Source organism: Bison bison, unplaced genomic scaffold, assembly GCF_000754665.1.
Source record: "Bison bison bison isolate TAMUID 2011002044 unplaced genomic scaffold, Bison_UMD1.0 scf7180017864322, whole genome shotgun sequence".
Taxonomy (NCBI): domain Eukaryota; kingdom Metazoa; phylum Chordata; class Mammalia; order Artiodactyla; family Bovidae; genus Bison; species Bison bison.
The window spans coordinates 7,454,984-7,479,753 of NW_011494894.1; the positions used below are offsets into that span (position 1 = coordinate 7,454,984).

Consider the following 24,770-nt stretch of genomic DNA (forward strand, 5'->3'; position numbering starts at 1 on the left):
GATGCTGGGAGGGATTGGGGGCAGGAGGAGAAGGGGACGACAGAGGATGAGATGGTTGGATGGCATCACTGACTTGATGGATGTGAGTCTGAGTGAACTCCAGGAGTTGGTGATGGACAGGGAGGCCTGGCGTGCTGCAATGCATGGGGTCACAAAGAGTCGGACACGACTGAGCAACTGAACTGAACTGAACTGAAAAACAGTATACACCACATGATCATAATCTAATTAAATTCATTACCTGTATATGCATAAAATGCATATCATATATATATATATAAAAGATTGGACAGTGTCAACAGTGCTGGTGGCAATTTAATATTACAGTTTTTTATTGTAACATTTTAATTTTACTCAATGTATAATACCTTTACAACAATGAATGACTACTAAATATATCAACGTCCTAATAAGCCAATTATTAAATATTTTAAGGTTAGAATGCTTTCTGCATAGAAAGCTTTCACTAGTCACACTAAAATAATTTCTAATAAATAAATATCCTTTTCCATTAGGTTTAAAAGTACTTTATTTCTTCCAATCTAAATTTCCTTTGATCCCGCTATTTCCCTCAAGCATACACCCTAATCCTTGCCTCTAAATTCTGTTAAAAGACAATATGTAAGTACTGAGTTCACTTTCTCATTATCCTGTCACTTTTAAACTTTCAATTAGGTGTCCATCCTTACCACTGTAACAAATTTCTCAAGAGTTAACAATGACTTTGCCCAATCTAAGAGCGTTTTCTCAGTCCTCATGTTTCCTGAACTCTGCAGTATTTCTCAATACTATATTGCATCAGCATTCTTTCAAACTTTAGCCCACATCAAAATCACTAAGAGATTTATAAAGTGATTGCTGGACCTTATGCTCAAAGTTTCTGATTCAGCAGGTCTGAGACAGGACACAAGAATTTGTATTTCTAATAAGTTCTCAGGTAATGATGCTGCTCCTAATCTGGAGACCACTCTGAGAACTACTCCGTTAGAGTAAGCCTTCATTAAATCTTTCTTTAATGCTTTTCTTCATTAAAGTACACTTAGCTGACCTTTCTTCTGCACAGTCTCCTGACTCTTCCTACCTTTTGGATAGATCATTTCTTGCCTTTTTCTGTTTCCACGCATCTAGATTAACAAAATCATTAAGAATGAAAGTTAAGCTTTATTATCATTGGCACCTGTTCCCTAAGTGTCTAACCCAAATACCCCCTTATACTTCTATAATTCCTTCCCATATCTAACATCAGACACAATGAAAAGCTAAAAGCCCTCTCATTACTTTTATTCAACTCAGTATTCAAAGTCCCAGCTGCAGCAATCAGACAAGAAAAAGAAATGAAAGGAATCCAAATTGGAAAGGAAGAAGTAAAACTGTGCAGGTAACATGCATGATATTATACATAGAAAACATTAAGGAAACCACCAAAAAAACCACTAGAGCCCATCAATGAAATCCATAAAGTTGCAGGACACAAAATTAATATAAAGAAATCTGTTGCACTTCTAGACACTAACAATGAACTGTAAGAAAGTGAAATTAAGGAAACAATTTCATTTACAGTTGCATCAAGAAGAATAAAATACCTAGGAATAAGCCTACCCAAGAAGGTAAAAGACTTGTACTTGGAAAACTGAAAAAACTGATTAAAGAAACTGAAGACGACATAAACAGATGGAAAGATTTAGTACTGTTAAAATGACCATACAATTCAAGGTAAGCTACAGATACAATGCAATCCCTATCAAAACACCAATGGCATTTTTCACAAGACTAGAACAAATAACTTAAAAATTTGTACAAAAACACATAACCCTGAAAAGCCAAAGCAATCTTGAGAAAGAACAGAGCTGGAGGTATCATGCACCCTGACTTCAACTATATGACAAAGCCACAGTAATCAAAACAGTATGGAATTGGCATAAAAATAGTCACACAGATCAATGGAACAGAATAGAGAGCCCAGTAACCAGCTCACACACTTATGGTCAATTAACCAACAAGAGGTGCTGGAAAAATTGGACAGCTACATGCAGAAGAATAAAATTAGAACATTTCCTCAAGTCACATACAAAAATAAACTCTAAATGGATTAAAGGCCTAAATGTAAGACTGGAAATCAGAAAATGCTTAGAAGAAAACATAGGCAGAACACTTTGACATAAATTATGGCAATATTTTTTTAGATGTGCCTCCTAAGGTAAAGGAAACAAAAATAAGTAAAATGGGATCTAATTAAATTTAACACATTATTGACCAGAGACATATTAATACATCTTTTGTTACCCAAATGTCACTTATTGGAGTGTTTCAATATTCACCAGCTACAGGCGTTAGCTTCTGCAAAAATCCCCTGGTCAACAATGTGTTAAAAGCTTTTGCACAGCAAGGGAAACCATCAACAGAATGAAAAGACAACATACAAACTGGGAGAAAATATTTGCAAACGATGTGACCCACAAGAGGTTAATTTTCAAAATATACAAACAGCTCATACAACTCAATATCAAAACAAAAAACAAAAACAAAACAAAACCCCTAAAAAACGGACATAAAACTTGAATAGACATTTTTCCAAAGAAGAGATATGGCTGGCCAACAGGCACATGAAGAGAGGCTCAAACACTGCTAATCATCAAAGAAATGCAAATCAAAACCACAATGAGAAATCACCTAATATATGTCAGAATGGCTCTCATTAGAAAGACCTGAAATAATGAAGGCTGGTGAGGATGTGGGAATTTATATTCCCATTTCTGGTGGGAATATAAACTGGTACAGCCACTGTGGAAAACAACACAGTTCTTCAAAAAGTTAAAAATAGAGCTACCACAGGATCCAGCAATCCCACTCCTGGGTATATATCCCAACAGAGCAAAAACACTAGTTTGAAAAGATAAATACATCCCAATGTTCATAGCAGCATTATTTATAATAGCCAAGATATGAAAGCAACCTAAATAAGTGTCCATCAACAAGTGAATGGATAAAGAAGATGCAGTATAAACACACACACACATATATTAGAATACTATTCAGCCATGTTTGGCAAAGCTAATACAAAAAAAATAAAATAAAATAAACAGACTCACATATTAGAGAACAAACTAGTGGCTACCAGAGAAGGGGAAGAAGATGGGTGCGGGGATTAAGAGGTACAAACTACTATGCATAAAATAAACTACTGGATATACTATAACGGCAACCCACTCCAGTGTTCTTGCCTGGAAAATCCCAGGGACGAGGGAGCCTGGTGGGCTGCCATCCATGGGGTCACACAGAGTTGGACACGACTGAAGTGACTTAGCAGCAGCAGCAGCATACAGCATGGGGAATATAGTCAATATTTTATACATGGAGTATAAACTTTAAAAACTGAGAACCACAATGTTGTACACCTGAAATTATATAATATAAATCAACTACACCTCAATAAAAAAATTAAATGTTGGTAATAAGCAGGATCTCATACGTTACTAGTTAACATTTACTGAGTGTTGGTATTGCTCTAAAGTTGTACCAGGACAATTAAGAGAAAGCCCTTCCCTCAAATGCTATCAGGGAATGGTGAACAAACATTAAGAAATCTGATCAATGAAAGAGACTGAGAATAAAAAGAAACATCTTGTCATTTATCTAACAAAATTCTACCATGACTCAAAGATTTTCTGCAAGGAGGGACTTTTCAAAGACAATGTGAAGTCACATGAAAGAAAAAGTTCAGACTGTGAGTGCCCTTTTTGAGAAAACCAGTCTTGCTCACTTTCAGGTGACTATGTGTTTAAGAAGAAGAAAAATGGTTAATTCAAAGATGTCAGGCCACATATGAAACCTTCAGTAATCTGTTACTGTTTTTAAAAGTCACACTGAATTTTCCTTTTAAAGTAACTTATCCAAGGTTTGAATTTTGTACATGCAAAACTATGTTCCTTAGTATCAGAAGCTAACATCTGAATATGTCTATGTAACAACAATATAAAGTCAATAAGGAAAAGGCAACTCCAATTTTCTTTACTTAAGTTGCCAAAACTGGCAAGTCATTTTCCACTTGTCTGATTAGCTCAGGTGGGTCAGAACTATTTTTACCATAATAGCTGGGTCTCAGTATCCCCAAGAGTCCTGGGAAATACTGAATTTAAGTACTAATACTGAAGAGGAAAACTGAAGAAAGAACAGCTGTAATTGAGAGAAGAGTGGCAGACCAACTAGTCAGTCCTAGTTCCTTAGTTTATTAATAAATTAATTTCAAATATAGAAGAAAAACGATCTTCACTACTGTTCCCCTTAGTAAACATTCTGAGAAATTAACCTGCCCTCTTTCTTATATTTCACACACAAAAAAATGCATGAGGCAGCTTGAGATTGAGGAGATCAGTTTGTTCAGACTATATATTCATATTTAAAATACGTATATTTTATGTAAGCATATAATAATAAATGTAAATAAAACAAAAATAAAAGCAAAATCCTACAATCTCAGGCAAATAGGAAAATAAAACTACAGAGGTAGAGTCTATATGATACATAGTTAAAAACATGGATTCTAAAGCCCGATTCCTGGGTTCAAATCATGGTTCTGCTACTCTATGTATGACCTTGGACTTAACTATTCTGCCTCTCTCTTTGATTTGCTATAAAATGAAGCTAATAATATATACCTCATAGGGTTGCCGTGAGGATTCACAACCGAAGGATGTTTGGAATAGTATCTAACACAAAATAAAACTGTTGGCTTATTATTAATCAGGTCAAAAGCACAAATCAACAGCCTCTCTCTATAAAGTTATCATACCTTACTCTACTCTATGAAAGCTTCAATATTAAAGGTGAAGAAACAAAAAGTACATTAGCATTGCCAGATTACAGGTGACTGAAAGTTAATCCAGAACCCATAAGGCAGAGTGTCTAGGGCATAATCATTAACCTCTGACACTAAGTTGTGTCCAACTCTTTGTGACCCCACGGACTGTAGCCCACCAGGCTCCTCTCTCCATGGAATTTTCTGGAGACTGTTGCCATTTCCTTCTCCAGGGGATCATCCTGGCCCAGGGATTGAACCCCTGTCTCCTATGTCTCCTGAACTGTAGGCAGATTCTTTACCCACTGAGCCATCAGGAAGCCTGCATAATCATTAAGATGCCCTTCAAAAACAATAAACAGATCAAAATGATTCCTAAAAACTTTTTATAAAATCATAAAATAACAAGAACAATAAAGGGTATACCTATATAGCCAAAAAAATCAGGATAGACTGTACATGTTTCCTAAATATTAGTACAACACAAACACAAGTAAATCCTCACACAAAAGAAAGCAATTCCCTGTTAGCATTTAAAATGAGAGAAATACTTATGGTAATAAATTTGTAGCATCACACCAGCTGCCAAAAATAGTGGAGAGGAAAGAATGTCATCTTAGGTATGAAAAAACAGTGGAGGTAACAGGTATAGGAAAGCAGGAAACTTGGAGATTTTATTAACTTGGTATTGCATTATAACATTTTCAAACTCCTTTTATATAGTACATGGCTGTAATTCGCGATTCTAAATGTTTCTCTCATTTCATTTTACCTCACTTGGGAATCTGGGGATCTGAAATAACTAACATAAAGGAAGGAATTACGGGACTTCCCTGATGGTCCAGTGGTTAAGAATCTACCTGCCAATGCAGGGGACCACAGGTTCGATCCCTGGTCTGGGAAGACCCCACAAGCCTCAGGGCAACTAAGCCCGTGCGCCCCAACTACTGAAGCCTGTGTGCCCCAGCGCCTGTGCTCCACAACAACAGACGCCACTGTAATGAGAACCCCCTGCACTGCGGCTAGAGTAGCCCCTGCTCACCACGAGACAGAGCAAGTGCAGCAAACGAAGACCCAGGGTAGCCTTAAATAAATAAATACATAAATAAATAAAAATCTTTTAAAAGAAATCATGTCCACATTCAGGTCTAAAATTGTTTTAAAGCAACTCATAATCATCTTCCCCCTGACAGCTCTCTAGCCTATGTCCTGCCATTCCTCCACATACACCCCTCACATTAGTGTGTAGGTCATAATACCTTTGCAAAAATGTACCTTTCATTGGAAATGACCCTATGAATAGTCTTCAAGGCTCTTGGAATTTTCCCCATAAAACAGTTTATAACACCCATCACAGTATCTTCAGTAACCCCGTTTCCTTAAAACCAGTCATCTAAATAAACTGCTACAATTAAGTACTGTTTCTAGTTCTCTGAGAAGATTAAAATGGCCAGAATTCCCTGGTGATCCAAGGGTGAGGACTCAGAGCTTTTACTGCCAAGAGTGTGGGTTCAATCCCTCGTCTGAGACTAGGTATAAGCCTCATGGCACAGCCAAAAAAAAGTAAACAAATAAATAGATTAAATAACAAAATTATAAAATGCCCATAAGTCCAATGCACTTGTATTCACAGAACTGTCCCTGATCCAGTGATCTATCATAGTTCCAGAACTTAGTACGTGCTTTGCTTAGTTGCTCTGCCATGTCTGACTCTCTGTGATCCATGGACTATAGTCCACCAGGCTCCTCTGCCCATGGGGATCCTCCAGGCAAGAATACTGGAGTGGGTAGTCTATCCCTTCTCCAGGGGAACTTCTCAACACAGGAATCAAACCCAGGTCTCCTGCACTGCAGGTGGATTTTTTACCAGCTGAGTTACCAGGGAAGCCCACAACTTGGTATATGTAAATTCAAATTAAAAAAAAAAAAAAAAACTAATGAAATTCATTAAAAATAATTTAGACAACTCCGTAAGAATGTGAGGTTTTTATATAATAATGTACTGCTACTACTAATTATTAATCGCTCAATTTACCGCTTCTTTTTTTAACCCAGGTATAAGGCACCATGCTAAGAACTTTCACTATGTTATCTAACTTCAGTTCAGTTCAGTCGCTCAGTCGAGTCCAACTCTTTGCGACCCCATGAATCGCAGCACGCCAGGCCTCCCTGTCCATCACCAACTCCCGGAGTTCACTCAGACTCACGTCCATCGAGTCAGTGATGCCATCCAGCCATCTCATTCTCTGTCGTCCCCTTCTCCTCCTGCCCTCAACCCCTCCCGTAATCAGAGTCTTTTCCAATGAGTCAACTCTTCCCATGAGGTGGCCAAAGTACTGGAGTTTCAGCTTTAGCATCATTCCTTCCAAAGAAATCCCAGGGCTGATCTCCTTCACAATGGACTGGTTGGATCGCCTTGCAGTCCAAGGGACTCTCAAGAGTCTTCTCCAGCACCACAGTTCAAAAGCATCAATTCTTTGGTGCTCAGCATTCTTCACAGTCCATCTCTCAAATCCATACATGACCACAGGAAAAACCACAGCCTTGACTAGACGGACCTTTGTTGGCAAAGTAATGTCTCTGCTTTTGAATATGCTATCTAGGTTGGTCATAACTTTCCTTCCAAGGAGTAAGCGTCTTTTAATTTCATGGCTGCAGTCACCATCTGCAGTGATTTTGGAGCCCAGAAAAATAAAGTCTGACACTGTTTCCACATCTATTTCCCATGAAGTGATGGGACCAGATGCCATGATCTTCGTCTTCTGAATGTTGAGCTTTAAGCCAACTTTTTCACTTTCCACTTTCATCAAGAGGCTTTTTAGTTCCTCTTCACTTTCTGCCATAAGGGTGGTGTCATGTGCATATGTGAGGTTATTGATATTTCTCCCTGCAATCTTGCGTCTAGCTTGTGTTTCTTCCAGTCCAGCATTTCTCATGATGTACTCTGCATATAAGTTAAATAAGCAGGGTGACAATATACAACCTTGACGTACTCCTTTTCCTATTTGGAACCAGTCTGTTGTTCCATGTCCAGTTCTAACTGTTGCTTCCTGACCTGCATACAAATTTCTCAAGAGGCAGGTCAGGTGGTCTGGTATTCCCAATCTCTTTCAGAATTTTCCACAGTTTATTGTGATCCACACAGTCAAAGGCTTTGGCATAGTCGATAAAGCAGAAATAGATGTTTTTCTGGAACTCTCTTGCTTTTTCCATGATCCAGCAGATGTTGGCAATTTGATCTCTGGTTCCTCTGCCTTTTCTAAAACCAACTTGAACATCAGGAAGTTCACGGTTCACGTATTGCTGAAGCCTGGCTTGGAGAATTTTGAGCATTACTTTACTAGCGTGTGAGATGAGTGCAATTGCGAGGTAGTTTGAGCATTCTTTGGCATTGCCTTTCTTTGGGATTGGAATGAAAACTGACCTTTTCCAGTCCTGTGGCCACTGCTGAGTTTTCCAAATTTGCTGGCATATTGAGTGCAGCACTTTCACAGCATCATCTTTCAGGATTTGAAATAGCTCAACTAGAATTCCATCACCTCCACTAGCTTTGTTCGTAGTGATGCTTTCTAAGGCCCACTTGACTTCACATTCCAAGATGTGTGGCTCTAGGTCAGTAATCACTAATTTATTCCTTCTCAAACCCTAGGAAACATATTATATCCACTACACCACTGAGGAAACTGGAATCAAAACAATAGGTAACTTACCCAAGATCATGCACCCAGTTTTCAAACACAGGGCTGCCAGAAAGCAAAGGCCTTGCTCTTAAATCACTATATTGTTAAGTGCTATACTTGGCTAATGCTCATATTTGGAGTATCAGGCTAAACTTTTTGATAATACAGCTCCATTTTAAAAGTATAGTAACACACTGACAGGATACAATTTTTCAATATAAGAATCAGTCTTTACGTAACAAGAAAAAGCAGAAAAAAATACCAAATTTAAATAGAGTTAAAAAACAAAACAAAGTCACGGAAACACATAAAGACAGAAACACGGCCAGAGCAGAGAGTCATAACAGACGGTAGTAAACTGAAGTATATTCATACATTCATTGAATGAACATTCATCAAACATATGCAAGGATTCCACTATGTGTCAGGTACCATAGAGGCCTTAGGGATACAATTATTAGCCAAACAGTCCCTGAGCTCAATTTAAAAAATGAGTGAATAAAAGAGTCTGTGGAGTTAAAAACAGAGAGGCCTTTGGTGACCTGACCAAGTACAGTTTCAGTGGAAAGGCAGAGGTAGAGGCCAGGGAACACTGGGTTGAGGAAGTCGGCACAGATCATGTTTTAAGATGATAAACGGGGAAGATAAATGACAGATCAAAGGCTAGGGAAGGACAGGTTAAGGGAAGCTTGCACAATATTTACAACAAAACAAAGTTCCAGTAAAGAGGGAAAGGGTTGGATATAAAAACAAGGTGATGAGATCCAAAGCATACACACACAAAAGCCCACCTTAATAAGGAGGCTGAGAACCTGTCCCTTTCCAAGAGGGACAGAAGCAAGAACTAGTAGAAGGGATAGGAAGCAGATCAGCCCCACCAGAAAGCTTTTGTTGTTATGTTCACATAGAGGCCATCTGTTGAAAGTTGTACAACTTCAAGAAAAAGTACTAAAAGTTTAAATTAAAAGTACTGTGAAGAAACTAGCAAAACAGAGGGAAAAAAGAACAGATATTGAAGTGGTAGTCTACGCATTTCAACAACAATTGGCCAGTCTGTAATTTTGTTTTTCCCAGCAACGCTATCAATTATACCCAAAGAAGTTTATTTTCAGAATCATTCAGAGTGAATTTTCCTAGACTGGGAGAACAAGGAGACTGAGGACACTGGTAAGACAGTTAAAGTAGTATCTATAAAAGGGCAGAAGAGAAAAACAGGAGGAGAAAGGAAAGAAAAAACCAGGAAGTGACTAACAGCAAATAAGTTTGGAATCTACACTGTAAGTCCTCAACAGAAGCAGCTGGATTAGAGCAGGTCAGGATGTGGTCAAAGTGAAATGGTCGAATGTAGGACTTTAGAAGTAGAAGAATCCTGAAGAATAACAAAGTCTAAGGTATAATACGGGCATACGTGAAGGTTAATATATTAAAGAGAAATAAGAGACCAAAGAACAGGAAAAGGACTGTTGCATCTTAAATGAGTGTTCCAAGAAAATGTCAGTCCTATGAGATGTGACACAGCTTTGGAAACACCAATCTCTATCTCCCTCTTGAAGGTTCTTAATACATATGTAGCATATTATAAGCTATGAGAAGTCCTAAATAAAGAATCCAGTTTAATTCTGTATTCTTAATTTATTTTGCCTTGGAAATACTGAGAATCCTAACACACATGAATTTGCCACATTCAGCAGAACACACTGTGGGAAATGCTAGAGTACTGGATAGGCTTGTCTATGTATGTGCTTAGTCACCCAGTCATGTCTGACTCTTTGCCACCCCACGGACTCTAGCCCGCCAGGCTCCTTTGTCCATGGGGATTTTCCAGGCAAGAATACTGGAGTGGATTGCCATGCCCTCCTCCAGGGGATCTTCCCAACCCAGGGATTGAACCCAGGTCTCCTAACACTGCAAGCAGATTCTTTACTGTCTGAGCCACCAGGGAAGCCCTTTCTATGTATAAAGACATCAAAGAATCTGCTTCAAAAAAAGGTGAAATATCAATACGTGAAATCTTCAATACTGGTGAGCACATACAGAAAAAGTTACCTGGGGCCAGAATAAACTGTACTGCTTCCCAGGTGGCACAGTGGTAAAGGAGCCACCTACCAATGCAGACTATGCAAGAGACTATGGTTTGATCTCTGGGTCCGGAAGATCCCCTGGAGAAGGAAATGGCAACCTGCTCCAGTATTCTTGCCTGGAGAGTTGCATGGACAGAGGAGCCTGGTGGGCTACAGTCCATGGGGTTGCAAAGAGTTGGGCATGACTGAGCGCACAGACACAAACTGTACAAACCTTTCTGGTACCTTTTGGCACTATCCACCATGTACTGTCTCCCTATTGCTGCTGTAATGTATTAGCACAAAATCAGTGGCTTAAAACAACACGAATTTTATTCTCTTATATAATGTCCGAAAGTTAGAAGCCTAAGTGAGTCTCAGTAAAGCAAAAACAAGGTATAACCACGGCTATGCAGCTTTTTGGAGGTTCTAGGGAAGAACCTGAGTTTGTGCTTCTTCCTGGTTCTTGAGACCACCTGCATTCTTTGGTGTGTGACCTGCTTCATCCCAACAGGATGCTCTTTCTCTCTGGTTCTGACTCTTCTGCATCTTTCTTCCACAGTTAAAGGGTTTTTGTGATTATACGGGGCCCACCAAATAATCCATGATAATCTCCTTATTTTAAAATCAGCTGATTAGCAATCTCAATCCTGCCCCCATAACATAATATATTCCACAGGGATGGGGGACCAGGATGTAGATGTCTTTTGGGAGGCTCATTGTTCTGCCCACCACAGTTAACATATGTTAAACATGCTACCCTGTCAGTCATGTGTACGCACCAGGATGCTCATTAGTGTTTTTTTAAATAATAATAAAGCACTGGAAACAACATACTTTTTCATTGTTAGGAAATCAGCTTAGAAAATTATGTCACTCCTATAATTTTCAGCATGCTGAGGTTTCCAATGATGTTATAGACATATAATTATGAACACATCTTTGATACAATGTTCAGTGAAAAAAAATTTAAAAACTATATGATTTAGCCCAATCCCTGATGTTAAAACTATATACATTCATATGTATATACAAGTATATGAAGGTTAATATACAAATAAACTGAAAGGCTACACAGCCCTGCATGGTAGGGTGACTGTACGCCTGCAACACAAGAACTCAAACTGTGTATGTGTGCGGAAGTGCACAACTTTACAGATGCCCTAAGAAACGCTCTATACCCAAATTCATCCTATGGTGGTTCTCTTAACACTATGCTTTTTATCTTTTTCTACCACCAACAAGTAAGTCTTCAAGTAAGCATACCTCTAACTCACTTTTCCTTTGAAGCATACCTCTAATTCATTTTTTCTTGGAATATCATCTTCCAGTTGCACTTTACTGATTATCTACATTTCATCACCACAAAGTATCTCAAAGAAAATCAGGTTAAGTTGTTGCCTGATGAAAAACTAAATAATTAAGAGGCAGTAGTAGCAACGGAGAAGGCAATGGCACCACACTCCAGTACTCTTGCCTGGAAAATCCCATGGATGGAGGAGCCTGGTGGGCTGCAGTCCATGGCATTGCTAAGAGTCAGACACGACTGAGCGACTTCACTGTCACTTTTCACTTTCATGCATTGGAGAAGGAAATGGCAACCCACTCCAGTGTTCTTGCCTGGAGAATTCCAGGGACGGCGGAGCCTGGTGGGCTGCCGTCTATGGGGTCGCACAGAGTCGGACACGACTGAAGCGACTTAGCAGCAGCAGCAACAGCAGTAGCAAAACATATTCTAATATACTGTATTCCAACTAAGCACTGAAATACTAGGCCTTTGGGAAGAGAAGAGATGGACAAAGGACTCAGTGCAGTCAGTGAGCCCATGGAGTTTTTGGAAACAGACTGAGAATATTAATGCATCAATACAGCAATTCTTTAAATACAATGGATTTTAGAATGATGCTTCTCACTTGAGACAGACACTACAGAAGGGAAATGCCATCAAGAACAGTGAGAACAAGATGTTAGTCATCAAAAAGGATCTACCTTATTTTTAGAAAGACAGACTTGAAAAAGTTAAATCCAAAGATACTGTATTTAATATTCCGATCTCTACCCTCACCCCCCTCCCGCCAACGCTACAGAACTCTTTCCCTCTCCTTCACTTCCTTTCCATGTCTGATCTCAACAGGTGAGGAGACTATAATGTAAATCCTATCCATCCAAAGTTATTTTCAGAATTACAGGTATTCACTAAAACTTTCCCCTACATAATAATTTTATGATGTTCCACATAACTAATTTTTGCCTAAGATGAGACGACTTTCAAAATTACGGAAAGGAAATTTAAATCTTTATGTATATCAAAGGAAGTACTAGAAGCATAACAAAAATTTCTCTTTTGTCTTCATATTATGGTAGAAACATATACAACAAACACCAGCCACCTAAATATAAATTACTCCTGCAAGACTAATGACCAAGTTTATTGAAAGAGAACGTCAAACTCCCAAAGGAAACACAGAATGAGATTTAGAGTTCCTCCAACACACTGTTCCCAAGCATATACTCATTCTGTTCCTCTCTGCCTGCTGCACTTTGTTCACCTGACTAACCCTACTCAACCTTTAAGACTGAGCTCAAGGGCTCAACTCCAGAAGCTTTCTCTGAACTCCCAGGCAGTAAAAATTCAACCTCCCTCAGCATGGCAACCCACTCCAGTATTCTTGCCTGGAAAATCCCATGGATGGAGGAACATGGTAGGCTACAGTCCATGGGGTTGCAAGGAGTCGGACAGGACTGAGCAACTTCACTTTCACTTTCAGTATACTCATGGCATCCCTTGAAAACATTTACCTTGGTATTTACCACATGTAAATACCCCTCAGTATCAGAGGGGAATGATCCCCAGATGCTCAAGTCACTTATATATTAATAAAATGGTGTAGTGCTTACATACAGCTTTTGCACATCATCCTCATCCTCTTGTATATTTCAAATCATCTTTAGATTACTTAGAATACCTAATCCAACGTAAATGCTATGTTGTCTAGTCATTAAATCATGTCTGACTCTTTGTGACCCATGAACTGTAGCCCACCAGGCTCCTCTGTCCATGGGATTTGCCAGCCAAGAATTCTGGAGTGAGTTGCCATTTCCTTCCCCAAGGGATCTTTCCGACCCAGGGACTGAAGCTGTGTCTCCTGCTCGGCAGGCAGGCGGATTCTTTACCACTGAGCCACCAGGGAAGCCCAGATGCTATGTAAATAGCTATTAATACAATGTAAATACTATGTACACAGTCGCCTGTGCTTGGCAAATTCACATTTTGCTTTCTGAACTTTCTGAAATTCCAACCCCCGCCCCATATTTTCCATCCACAGTTGGCTGTATCTGCCAGTGGGGAACCCACATGTACAGAGGACCAACTGTATATTGAAATACCTGTGCAACATTCTCCCCCAGGAGACCACTAGCCTCAAGATCAAAATTCAGTTTATTTGCTTTTATATTCTTAGAGTCTAGCACTGGCATTCATAAGTATTCCATAAATGTTTTGCAAAAATGAAACAGAAGCATAAAAACTCTATTTAAAACCCGTTATGTACATTGTGCATTCAAAAACTGCTGAGACATGATCCCTATCTAAATGTGTCTCACCACAGAGACAATTCACTTATATTAAAAAAAAAAGGTCTTTACAAATTTAAGAAATTGTATGTACCAGATGACTGAAAGACATGAAATGCTACAAAAAGTCAATGACTGCAGAAATCACCAGGGTGGACAAGAAATTTTCACAGAGAAGGTGAAACCTGAGAGTGGAGGATAGTACCTCCTACAAGTGAAATGGCTTTGGAAGATAGATTAAAGCAGGAGTGGATAAACGATGTTTAGAAGACAATGAGTAGATTACTCTGGCTTAGGGTGGCTGATTCTTTTCAAAAAGTAAGGAGATACCATGTGGCAGAGGTAGATGAGGGTCACTTTATGGAAGGGCAAGAATGCTGAACTAGGAGCTGCAGCATTTGGGAAAGCCACATACAAATGCTTTTCAGGAATAATAACACAGAAGCAACGCAAAGGATTAACTGGCAAGGGGACAGGTGATAGGGCCTGAAGGAGAACCATAATTTAGTAAACATACATAAATCTGCTTTTTAAAAACACTGCCCACAATTTTATGAGATCAACGTCCAGTTTAAAGACAAAGAAATCAACACCCAGAGATGCTGTTAGTTCAAAAACGGAAAGTAGTGGGCAGTGCTTAAAAACCCGAAGTCAGTGCTTTCTTCTTGCTACTTGCAAGAATTGCAGGGCTAGGTATCACATGAAGACTGTTTCAAGAGTATGCATATAAACCGACAGTGCTGGAAATGAAGAGAGCAGACAACAGGAAGGCAACACTTTCCAAATCGGTTTATGTGTGGAAGAGGGTGAGGAAAACTGGGAGAACTCAAAGATGACGGCCAGGTTTTAAACCTGACTGGGAAGATGGGGAGTGGCAGCATGAATGGAGAAGAATGAGAAAGCATGGGGGTTGGGGAGAGAAGGGTAGGAGCAAGAGTTTACCTTTAAGCGTGTTCAGTTTGCTATGACAGAAAGACTTCTAAAATGAGGAATGGCCAGAAGGCAGTGGTGAAAAATTATCAGATTAGTCAGTGCCAGGGGCTAATTTTCAGGCATCATACATAGCTAAAACTTATACGCTTACGTATGCCAGAACTATCCCAAGCACTTTACACTGAACTCACTTGACCTTTATAACTCCAAGGGATAGATGCTGTTAACTATCCTCCCTTTTCAGATGTGGAAACTGAGATATAGGAAACTTCAGCAGGTTGCCCAAGGCAGCACAGCTGTAAGTGGTAGACCCGTGCTCTGAGAACAGGCAGTTGTGTCCCAGAGACCACAATAAAGCACTGTGCCCAACTGCACTTTGTTCTGCATTTTTGTGTATTTATGCCTGTTGCATTAGTTTATAAGCTCTCTGAACGGCAGGCGTGGTCTCTTTCACCAATCTGTCTCCACAGGACATAGGAGTATATTAAGTAGGTGCTTGACAGGTTTTAAACAATGATGATGAAAGACGCAAAAGTACTGCGATTTCTGAGGGGAAAAAGAACGTTGAAAGGAAACAGAGGAGTAGGGCTATGCCTTTCGTTTTGTCCCAAGTGGGTTGAGGCGGACCAGGAGAGTAAAATAAGAGGTAGGGTAATCATAATCTCAGCACTAAAACACACAGAGCTCACCAAGTTCCCCTAAGGCCCCAGAGTGTGCATCATAGCAGCTAAGAACTACGTGGTAGCTGTGTACTTACCTGTGGGCCCGGTGCGCGCGTGTGCTAGGTGCTCCAGTCGCTTCTGGCTCTTTGCAGCCTTATGCACTGCAGCCCACTAGGCTCCTGAACCCATGGGACTCTCTGGGAAGGAGTACTGCAGCGGGGCTGCCGTGCCTCCTCCAGGCATCCCTCTCCACCCAGGGACTGAACCCACACCTCTAGCAGGTGGGTTCCTTACCACCAGAACCACCTGGGAAGCTCCTATGCGGCCTGGTAGAAACCACTTAGGAGTATATTCTCATCTCATCCTCCAGAGATCTGGGATATATCTGGGTCCAAACTGAATGTTTACTGATGGATGGACAGATAAGAGAAGAACACAGAAAGACTGAGGAAAAGGAAAGCAAAAGTCTGAGTGTGTGAGAGAGGAAAGCAACCAATGGGTGAATCTGGCCATTAGGTCTCTGGCACCTTTGGAAAGGTCAAATCCAACAAAGTGCTAAGGAGAAATGGCTGTATTACAAGGGATTAAGGTAAAGAAGATGGTAAATAAAAGGAAAAACATAGTACAGGGCAAACTTGAAATTGTTACATTAAAGAAAATCAAGGATGGACAGAGCTTAAAGGGAAAACGGGAACAGGCAAGAACTTTTAAGAGAAAGCTGAGTTTGGTCCACGAAACAGAAAACTAGTAAAGGCAGTGATTAAAAAGATTAAAAGAAGGAACACAGCACATCTGAAATAAGGTTCTAGAGGGAGTAATACATAATCAAGAACAGAGTCAAGGAAGGGATTCTGCAGGACCCCACTGCCAAATTGCTTTTCCCTTTTCAAGACCTCTCCCAGTCACCAAGTCTTCAGAACTAACACTTCACATATGTCTAATTCTCTGTCCATAACAGAAAACTTAGAAAGGCCTGGCTAGAATTCTAACGTTATACACTGAATGAGTTAATAAAATTTTTTAAAATGTATTTGGAATAAAGGAGACATGAGATGTTCTTCTTGCCTGAAATGTCAATTTAACCAATATCTACGTTTACAAGTCCCAACCATATTCAAAAACCCAGACCAAATCTCACCTCCTTCAAGATACCTTCCTCATCCCAACTCTATTCAAATAAAGTTTCTTTCCCTTAAACTTGCACAGTATGTGTTTATTGTAGCACTTACCAATTCACTCACTAATAACCTTTCTCTAGTATCATTGAATTTCCCAGAGGCAAAGCCCCTATAATTGTGATCTGCACATTAGTATTCAGTAATTATCAGTAAAATAAAACACAATTTTTAAATAAATACATTTAAAACTTGTACAGGTTTATATAGGTAAAATCTAAACATGGTAACTGGCCTATTACTACCTAAAACCAAACTGCTAAGAGAAGCCTTAGCCTTATTTGTAACCTGCGGTTTGAAGGAGGTGGGAAAAAATAAACCTAAGTGAATCTGCACCCACAAGGAACTTTTGGCGATGTGCTGAAACATTTTTGGTCGTCACGAATGGGGTTGAATGATACTGTTATCTAGTGGGGAGAGGACAAGGATGCTGCTAAACATCCCATGATGCACAGAATTGCTCCCCACAAGGAATTATCTACAGCACAACCCTGAGCAAAACTGTTACCTAGTCTACCGGAGAATCATAACGTTTTTCTTAACATAGTCACCTACACTTAAAAACTGGGCCTCAGGGAAGGTGAAAACAATCTGTCTAAACAGCTCCGCTTACCTGTTAACAAGAAAGGAGCTGGTTACAACTTTTCCCTTACAGTGTGACATGCTGGCGAAAATGCCACCACGGTATTTTTCGGTAACTGTTGATTAAGTCCTTCTAAGTTGTAACTTCTCAGGCCATTGACAAGTCTATTCACAATTCAAATACAGCTTGATTACAAAATTAAATGGCAATATGTGATAACCACCTGCCAAAATACCCACATACAGATGAACAATCCACTATCCAGAAGACATTTGCTTAATAGTCTATTCTCTGAAAAAGATCAGTTAAACAAACCCACCTAAACTTTCAGGTACTTATTCATGCCACCAGTAACAGAAATCTGAAAGGCTAGCCAGGGTTAGAGATGCAGTTGCGGGCTACAAATGCTATTTCTCCACCATACAACAAAACAGCCCTTTTTAAGTCTGAACTCTCATCCATCCCAAAATTGCCTCATGACAAACTTGCTACACTAGAGGGTCCAGATCTTAATATAACATATCTTAAAAGAAAAAACAAAAACTCAGCAAGTGCTTCATGGACCATGAAGGTAAAACAGAGCAGCTGTTAGAAAGCAATGAAACACAGGATGGAACAGGAAGTATACATTTTGAGTCCAACTGAAACCACAAGTAAAGCAGAAATTAACTGCCAGAATAATTTAGCCAGTTAATACCCAAGTAGGTAAAATGCTATTGACACTACTGCAACACAAAATAGACTTATAAGATGTGAGAGGGTAATTTTTTTCAAACAATTTTACCACTTTTGGTAAATCAGCCACATTTGGCTGTATCTCTGGGACCAATGCTATTTTAAATCTTCAGCATGAGAGTCGGGGGGTGGGTGAATGGGTAAGGGGAAGACTTCTTGACCATATGAATTAGCATCAGTACATGCTAGAGGACTTCTTGAGCCTTCCAGGGACAGTGAATATCCAGTCCTGCATTACCAGATTCTTCCAGAATCTGGAGCCCACCCTATTTAGGATTCGTATTTCCCCCAAAAGATCCCATGACCTAGTTCTCCTCTCCAGGCTAGAAAAAGACTCTGCTTGCTGCTTTATCCAGTCTCATCCATTCCCTTTATCTCCCTCTGTCTCAAGGTTTAAAGTGACAAAGTTGATCTTACAACATATTGGATGTTTTAATTAGTATTTAAATGACAATCATTTCTCTGCTATCTCAGAAAAAAACCTTGTGGCTGCTGTATATCCCTCCTTCTGGTAACAAAGTTTCTGACAAAGAAAATGCTACTGGAATGCACCTCTCCACCCACAGAAGTATTATTCAGAAAATTTCTACAAAACAGGTAAGCTGTAGTCCTTTCCTGTGAAGTGGTCTAACACCAGGGATCAACTTCAAGTGGATGCCACTGGAAAACCTTCAGCATAAAAAGAAATTAAAGACAAAAAAAACAAAGGAGACTATTGGAGGGAAGACAGAGGGAACAGTTGCCTCCCACAACCACAGTAGGTGTCGGGCAGAAGCTCCAGTGGCCACCTTTTACAACCAGATTTGACCTGATACTCCCTATGGCTATGATTATTCTATGTAGTCATCTTCCAAAACAACTTTAATGATGTCCTCCCTGTCTGGTACTTTAATACTTCAGTTCGGTTCAATCACGTCACTCAGTCATGTCCGACTCTTTGCGACCCCACGAATCGCAGCATGCCAGGCCTCCCTGCCCATCACCATCTCCCAGAGTTCACTCAAACTCACGTCCATCAAGTCGGTGATGCCATCCAGCCATCTCATCCTCTGTCGTCCCCTCTTCCTCCTGCCCTCAATCCCTCCCAGCATCAGAGTCTTTTCCAATGAGTCAACTCTTCGCATCAGGTGGCCAAAGTACTGGAGTTTCAGCTTTAGCATCATTCCTTACAAAGAATACCCAGGGCTGATCTCCTTTAGAATGGATTGGTTGGATGTCCTTGCAGTCTAAGGGAGTCTTCTCCAACACCACAGTTCAAAAGCATCAATTCTTCGGTGCTCAGCTTTCTTTATAGTCCAACTCTCACATCCATACATGACGAAAGGAAAAACCATAGCCTTGACTAGACAGACCTTTGTTGGCAAAGTAATGTCTCTGCTTTTCAATATGCTATCTAGGTTGGTCATAACTTTTCTTCCAAGGAGTTAAGCGTCTTTTAATTTCATGGCTGCAATCACCATATGCAGTGATTCTGGAGCCCCCCAAAATAAAGTCTAACACTGTTTCCACTGTTTCCCCATCTATTTCTCATGAAGTGATGGGACCAGATGCCATGATCTTCGTCTTCTGAATGTTGAGCTTTAAGCCAACTTTTTCACTCTCCTCTTTCACTTTCATCAAGAGGCTTTTTAGTTCCTCTTCACTTTCTGCCATAAGGGTGGTGTCATGTGCATATGTGAGGTTATTGATATTTCTCCCGGCAATCTTGATTCCAGCTTGTGCTTCTTCCAGCCCAGCGTTTCTCATGATGTACTCTGCATATAAGTTAAATAAGCAGGGTGACAATATACAGCCTTGACGTACTCCTTTTCCTATTTGGAACCAGTCTGTTATTCCATGTCCACCTCTAACTGTTGCTTCCTGACCTGCATATAGGTTTCTCAAGAGGCAGGTCAGGTGGTCTGGTATTTCCATCTCTCTCAGAATTTTCCACAGTTTATTGTCATCCACACAATCAAAGGCTTTGGCATAGTCTTACCCAGCTCCATTTTTCCAACCTTGACATGTTAATTTCCGTATTTCTATTCTTTCAAACGTTATTCTTTTAAAGCATATCATACCTCACCTACTGTCTCCTCTATGGCCTATTCTCACCCTCGCCTACCCTTCTCAAATGAACTATATTCAATACACCTTTTTCTTTTATTCAACAAAGATGGCAAAGTCTTTAAACATCTTTCCATTTTGTCATAAATCAAAAAAGAAAACACTGAATTCTTTGAGTATTAAATTTCCAGTGTTATTCAGTCTGAAAGCCCCATATTTAAGACCATTTGTTTTTATAAAATATAAAAATGTATTCTCAACTTAATCATTTGGATAGGACTCTAATTGGTCTATTTTAAAAAGTGACACTCCCTTCCCCTTTTAACAACAAAAAAGAGTCATCATTCTGTCTTGCCCAGAACATCACCCATACAGAGGACAGGCTTATCTTTCCTTTCATCTGCACACTATTTCTACAACTCAAGACTACTTCAGTCCCCGTGATGCTGACTTCCCTCTCTTTGTCTTACTGAGGCTTCTTACCTCATATCCTCACTTCTCACTCTTTTGAAACTGCCACCTTATCCCCTGATTTGCCACCACCCCACCATTTCAACACCAACTCATTTACTCTGACAAATTAATTCAGCTGAGACAAAACTAATTTTCATCTACATGAGGAAGATCTGTAGCTGTACAGTCTAAAGACTGCCCAGTCATGGTCTTACACCACTGACAAAGGTAGACACCAACACTCTTCCTAAAATGAAAGTCACAAAGAATAACTGCTATACTCACAGCCACACTCACTCAGCATCCTCCCCAGGTTGTCTATAAAAACCAATGGTTCCACAGTCATCAAAGGAAAGAAAGTGAATATAATGCTTCCCTGAAGACATTCTCTAGACTCTCACAGCAGATTTTATTTTTAATTTTTAATACAATGTTTAAGGGTTACTGCCCATTTACAGTAATTATAAAATACTGGCTACATTTCCCATGTTGTGCAATACATCTTTGAGTCTCTCTTACACCCAATAGTTCATACCTCCCACTCTTCCACCCCTATACTGCATCCCACTCCATCCCCACTGGTAACCACTAGTTACCAGCACACTTCAAATGGAGTGAGTATCTAAAGAAGAGAAAGAGGGAAATTCTGGCTGGTGCAAGTCTTATTTTATCACCTCTTCCCATCTCTGTCAACTATTAGCCCTAAGATTTGCTTTTATTTACTTAAGACAGATGAGCAAGACTGAGAAAAGACTGGCTTTCAGGAATCTTTATGTGATTTCAGGTCCTACGCCTATTCAATTTTGCCTGTTCAACTTTAGCTGGGAAATTTAGGCTATTTTAACCTGTGTTCACTCTTATTCTTTTCTCCCTTCTTTAAAAAACTAAATTCATTACCAGGTGTCTACTATTGATTCTACAACCCAAGGATAAGTCTTCCTTACCATGCTAACTTTAAAAACACAAGATACATTAACATAGAAGCCTCTCAAAGCCAACTGATCTTCCCACTAAAAATACCACCACGGAACCTCCTTGGTGGTCGAGCGGCTAAAACTCCGAGCTCCCACTGCAGGGAGCCTGAGTTAGAACTCTGGTCAGGGAACAAGATCGCAACAAAGACCAAGTGCAGCCAAATAAATAAATATTTTTAAAAACTGGGCTTTTCAAACATCATTCATCATCATTTAAAAAAAAAATACCACCACTCTCCCGATCTGCTTTTCACCATACCTTTCCAGTCTCACTGACACCACCTTATTTCTGGTCCTTAACTGCCCACCACACAGATGCACCTTCCTAATACAAAGCTATGAACATGTGATTTCCCTTCTAAACCCTCTCAGAGTCTCCACTGTCCACTCATTTTAATGATACACTAAAGGTCGAAGTAGTCAAGATTTTTCTCTATGGGTACCTAATCAAATAGACTTTCCCTGACCACCCTGTCTATATAAAACAGCACATCCCTGTCTTACTTTATTTTTCTTGCTAGTACTTATCACCACCTGGTAAACATATTTATCTGTTCCTATGTTTATTTGTTGCATCTTTCCATCAGCAAATACTTTCCCATGTTCACTGTTAATCATTCACCACTGAATCCTCAGTGCCTAGAATACAGCAACCTCTCAAGACATATCTGTGGAAAGAATGGGTAAATTCAGATATGCTGAACACAGCATAGCTGGTCTGGAGTCAGAAGACCTATATTTGAGTTTTAGCTTCCACAAATCAATTATATGATCCTCAATAATTTTAACTTTTGGGGGCTATGCTCTCTTCATCTGTAAAAAGAAGGGGTCAAACTTAATCTATGAAACTGTCAAATTTTTCCAGCTGCATCACCTTATACTTCTGTTTAACTGGACTGAGTACTTCCCCCAGAGCCCAATCCTCCTTTCTATATATCTCTGCTCAGTCTCCTTCATATGGATTCCTCCTTCGCAATCCACACTTCTCAGAACACTGTTTATCCTTAAGGTCCAATTTAAGTGCTGCTTTCTCCTTGAAGCCTAGCAAACTGCAAACTCTGTAAGAGGAGGGTGGAGTCTTACTTTTATACTCTTAGTAGTTAGTACAATGCCTCTCATATAGGTGATCACCAAAATGACTGATGAATCATGTGTATGAATGAGGAAATAAACAAAGGAAGCTTTTCCTGATTCATCCCAATTGCTCGAATACTCTGCCTTTGGACTGGTGACACTTGTTATCCTTTATGATCCTTACCATAGTTTACTTGCCTAATACATACTAACCTGCAAATTCCTTAAAATTAAGGACTGTCCTGACAGTTTCCATATCTCTCCTCTACAGCATCTGTCATACATCTTCACCACGGTTGTATTTATTAAGCTTATCTGATATGTTAAACAACAAAGGGATAATAAAGGAGAAAAAGGACCTTGAAATACCCCTATAATTCCACCTACCTACCATGCAGTCATTGGGCGTACATGCTGTCAGTTAAACTCAGGCATTCCACCATACTTGAACGATCTCAACCTTCTCTACACACTCCGCTTAATAAAACGATGACTACTCTCAAAAGCAGAATAGCTACCCTCATGTAGCACTTAACTACAAACCTTTTCTTGCAGGGATCCACTCCCACACCAATACTTTCACTTCACTAAATGGCTAAAATGACTTTTCTGCTCATTTCAGACTACTACCCCATCCAATTCCCTCCTCCACAAGGTATGAAACCACTTTTTAAATCATTTTACCATAAGTTTGCCATTCTTAGTTTTGCTACTAAAAGACAAAAAGACCTGTTTCAGGGTCTCCCTTCCCCTTTTCTAAGCAGTGGCAACTCCCCATTTAGTCTTAGGCTCTTAACAATCTCATTTTCTTGTGCCATCAGGATCTTGACCCCCGTTTATCTCTACCTTCAAGCTCTTATTCTGCTTCCATGGAACCTTCCAAGCTGCACAATAGCTGGTGCAATACGCTCTCGCCACCATGTACTTGGTTCCAATCTGCATCTTCCTTCTCCAGTGTGTATTAATCGCCCCCTAAACCCTCCCCTGATACACATCACATTCTCACACTCTGCACCCATGCGTCACTCTACCTCGACATACAAGTTCTTTACACCACTCTTAATGCATCTACACTACTCTCCGAATGGTATCTTCCGACAGATTCTAACCCAGTTTCTTCTGGGGAATCCAACCCCGGCCGTAGTACCTTCTTCTTTCTTCACTTCCTCATCCATTCCCTTCCCTATGCCCCCTACTCCCACCCCACCAACTAACTAAGGATGACATTATTTCTCAGTACTTCCAACCCCAGAACGATGAACAAACTCCAGTTTCCGGCGGCCTCCCCCTCCTCTAGGCCTCCCCACACACCCCAGGTGTGCAGACTTCCACCTGGCCTTCTCCCCAGCCATCGCTCCAGCCCCACAACCACACCACGTTTCCCCGCCGCCGGGATCAGACCCCTCCACACCCACCTCCATTCGGGGTCGCCGCCGCCTCCCCGGGCGCCTCCCCGCCCCGACTCGCCAGCGAGCCCGCGACCCCGGGCGCGCGCGCACACACACACGTTCTCACGCTTCCCTAACCTCCTTCCCCGCACCGAGACCAGCCAGCTCCGCGGGAACTCAGCCCGGCCCGCCGGAGGGGGATAGGGCACCCAAGAGTGTGCCCGCTCCGCCCCCTCCCGCCGAGCCTCTCGCAGCCCCCGCCTCCCAGCCGGGAAAAGAGAGGACACAGCAACTCCCCCGCCACCCCGGACGTACCACCTCTGTGTCTGTTGCTCCGTGCCCCCAACCTTCGACCCGCTCCCCGGCTCCGTACTGGGCCGGCCCCCACACTCACCGGAGATACTGCGCGCTCTGCAGGCTCATCCTCCGCCGCCGCGTCTTTCCGCGAAGCCTCTGCGCGTCTCTCAGGCTCCTCGGAGCGGCCCCGCGGCACCACGGGTGCTGGCGGCCGCCGCCATCTTCCTCTCCTCCGGCTCCTCCTCGCTCGGCGGGGGGGTGGGGGTGAGTAAGGCGAGGTGGGAGGGAGCGGGGAAAGCTGCTCTCGCTGCTGCTCCGGCCCTTGGGGCGCAGGGACACTCC

The 24,770-nt window shown here is 40.9% G+C and overlaps 2 protein-coding genes across 6 annotated transcripts in view; one reads left to right on the top strand and one right to left on the bottom strand.

Moving 5' to 3' along the window:
- The window catches only part of SMG7 (SMG7 nonsense mediated mRNA decay factor), an 86,344-nt gene extending 61,580 nt beyond the window's left edge, over positions 1-24,764 (bottom strand). Inside the window, exon 1 of one of the 4 annotated variants that reach the window (XM_010853108.1) lies at positions 24,526-24,764. In XM_010853108.1, coding sequence (XP_010851410.1) covers positions 24,526-24,554 — 29 coding nt within the window. In that variant the 5' untranslated portion in view covers positions 24,555-24,764. Of the gene's footprint in view, positions 1-24,269; positions 24,347-24,525 lie in introns of those variants that run through there. The other 3 variants (XM_010853103.1, XM_010853102.1, XM_010853106.1) reach the window with 3 other exon arrangements.
- NMNAT2 (nicotinamide nucleotide adenylyltransferase 2) overlaps positions 24,604-24,770 on the top strand; it is a 218,577-nt gene continuing 218,410 nt past the window's right edge. For both annotated transcript variants that reach the window (XM_010853100.1, XM_010853101.1), the window contains exon 1: positions 24,604-24,692. The gene's annotated coding sequence lies outside the window, so the exon portion shown is untranslated. The remainder of the gene's footprint in view (positions 24,693-24,770) is intronic.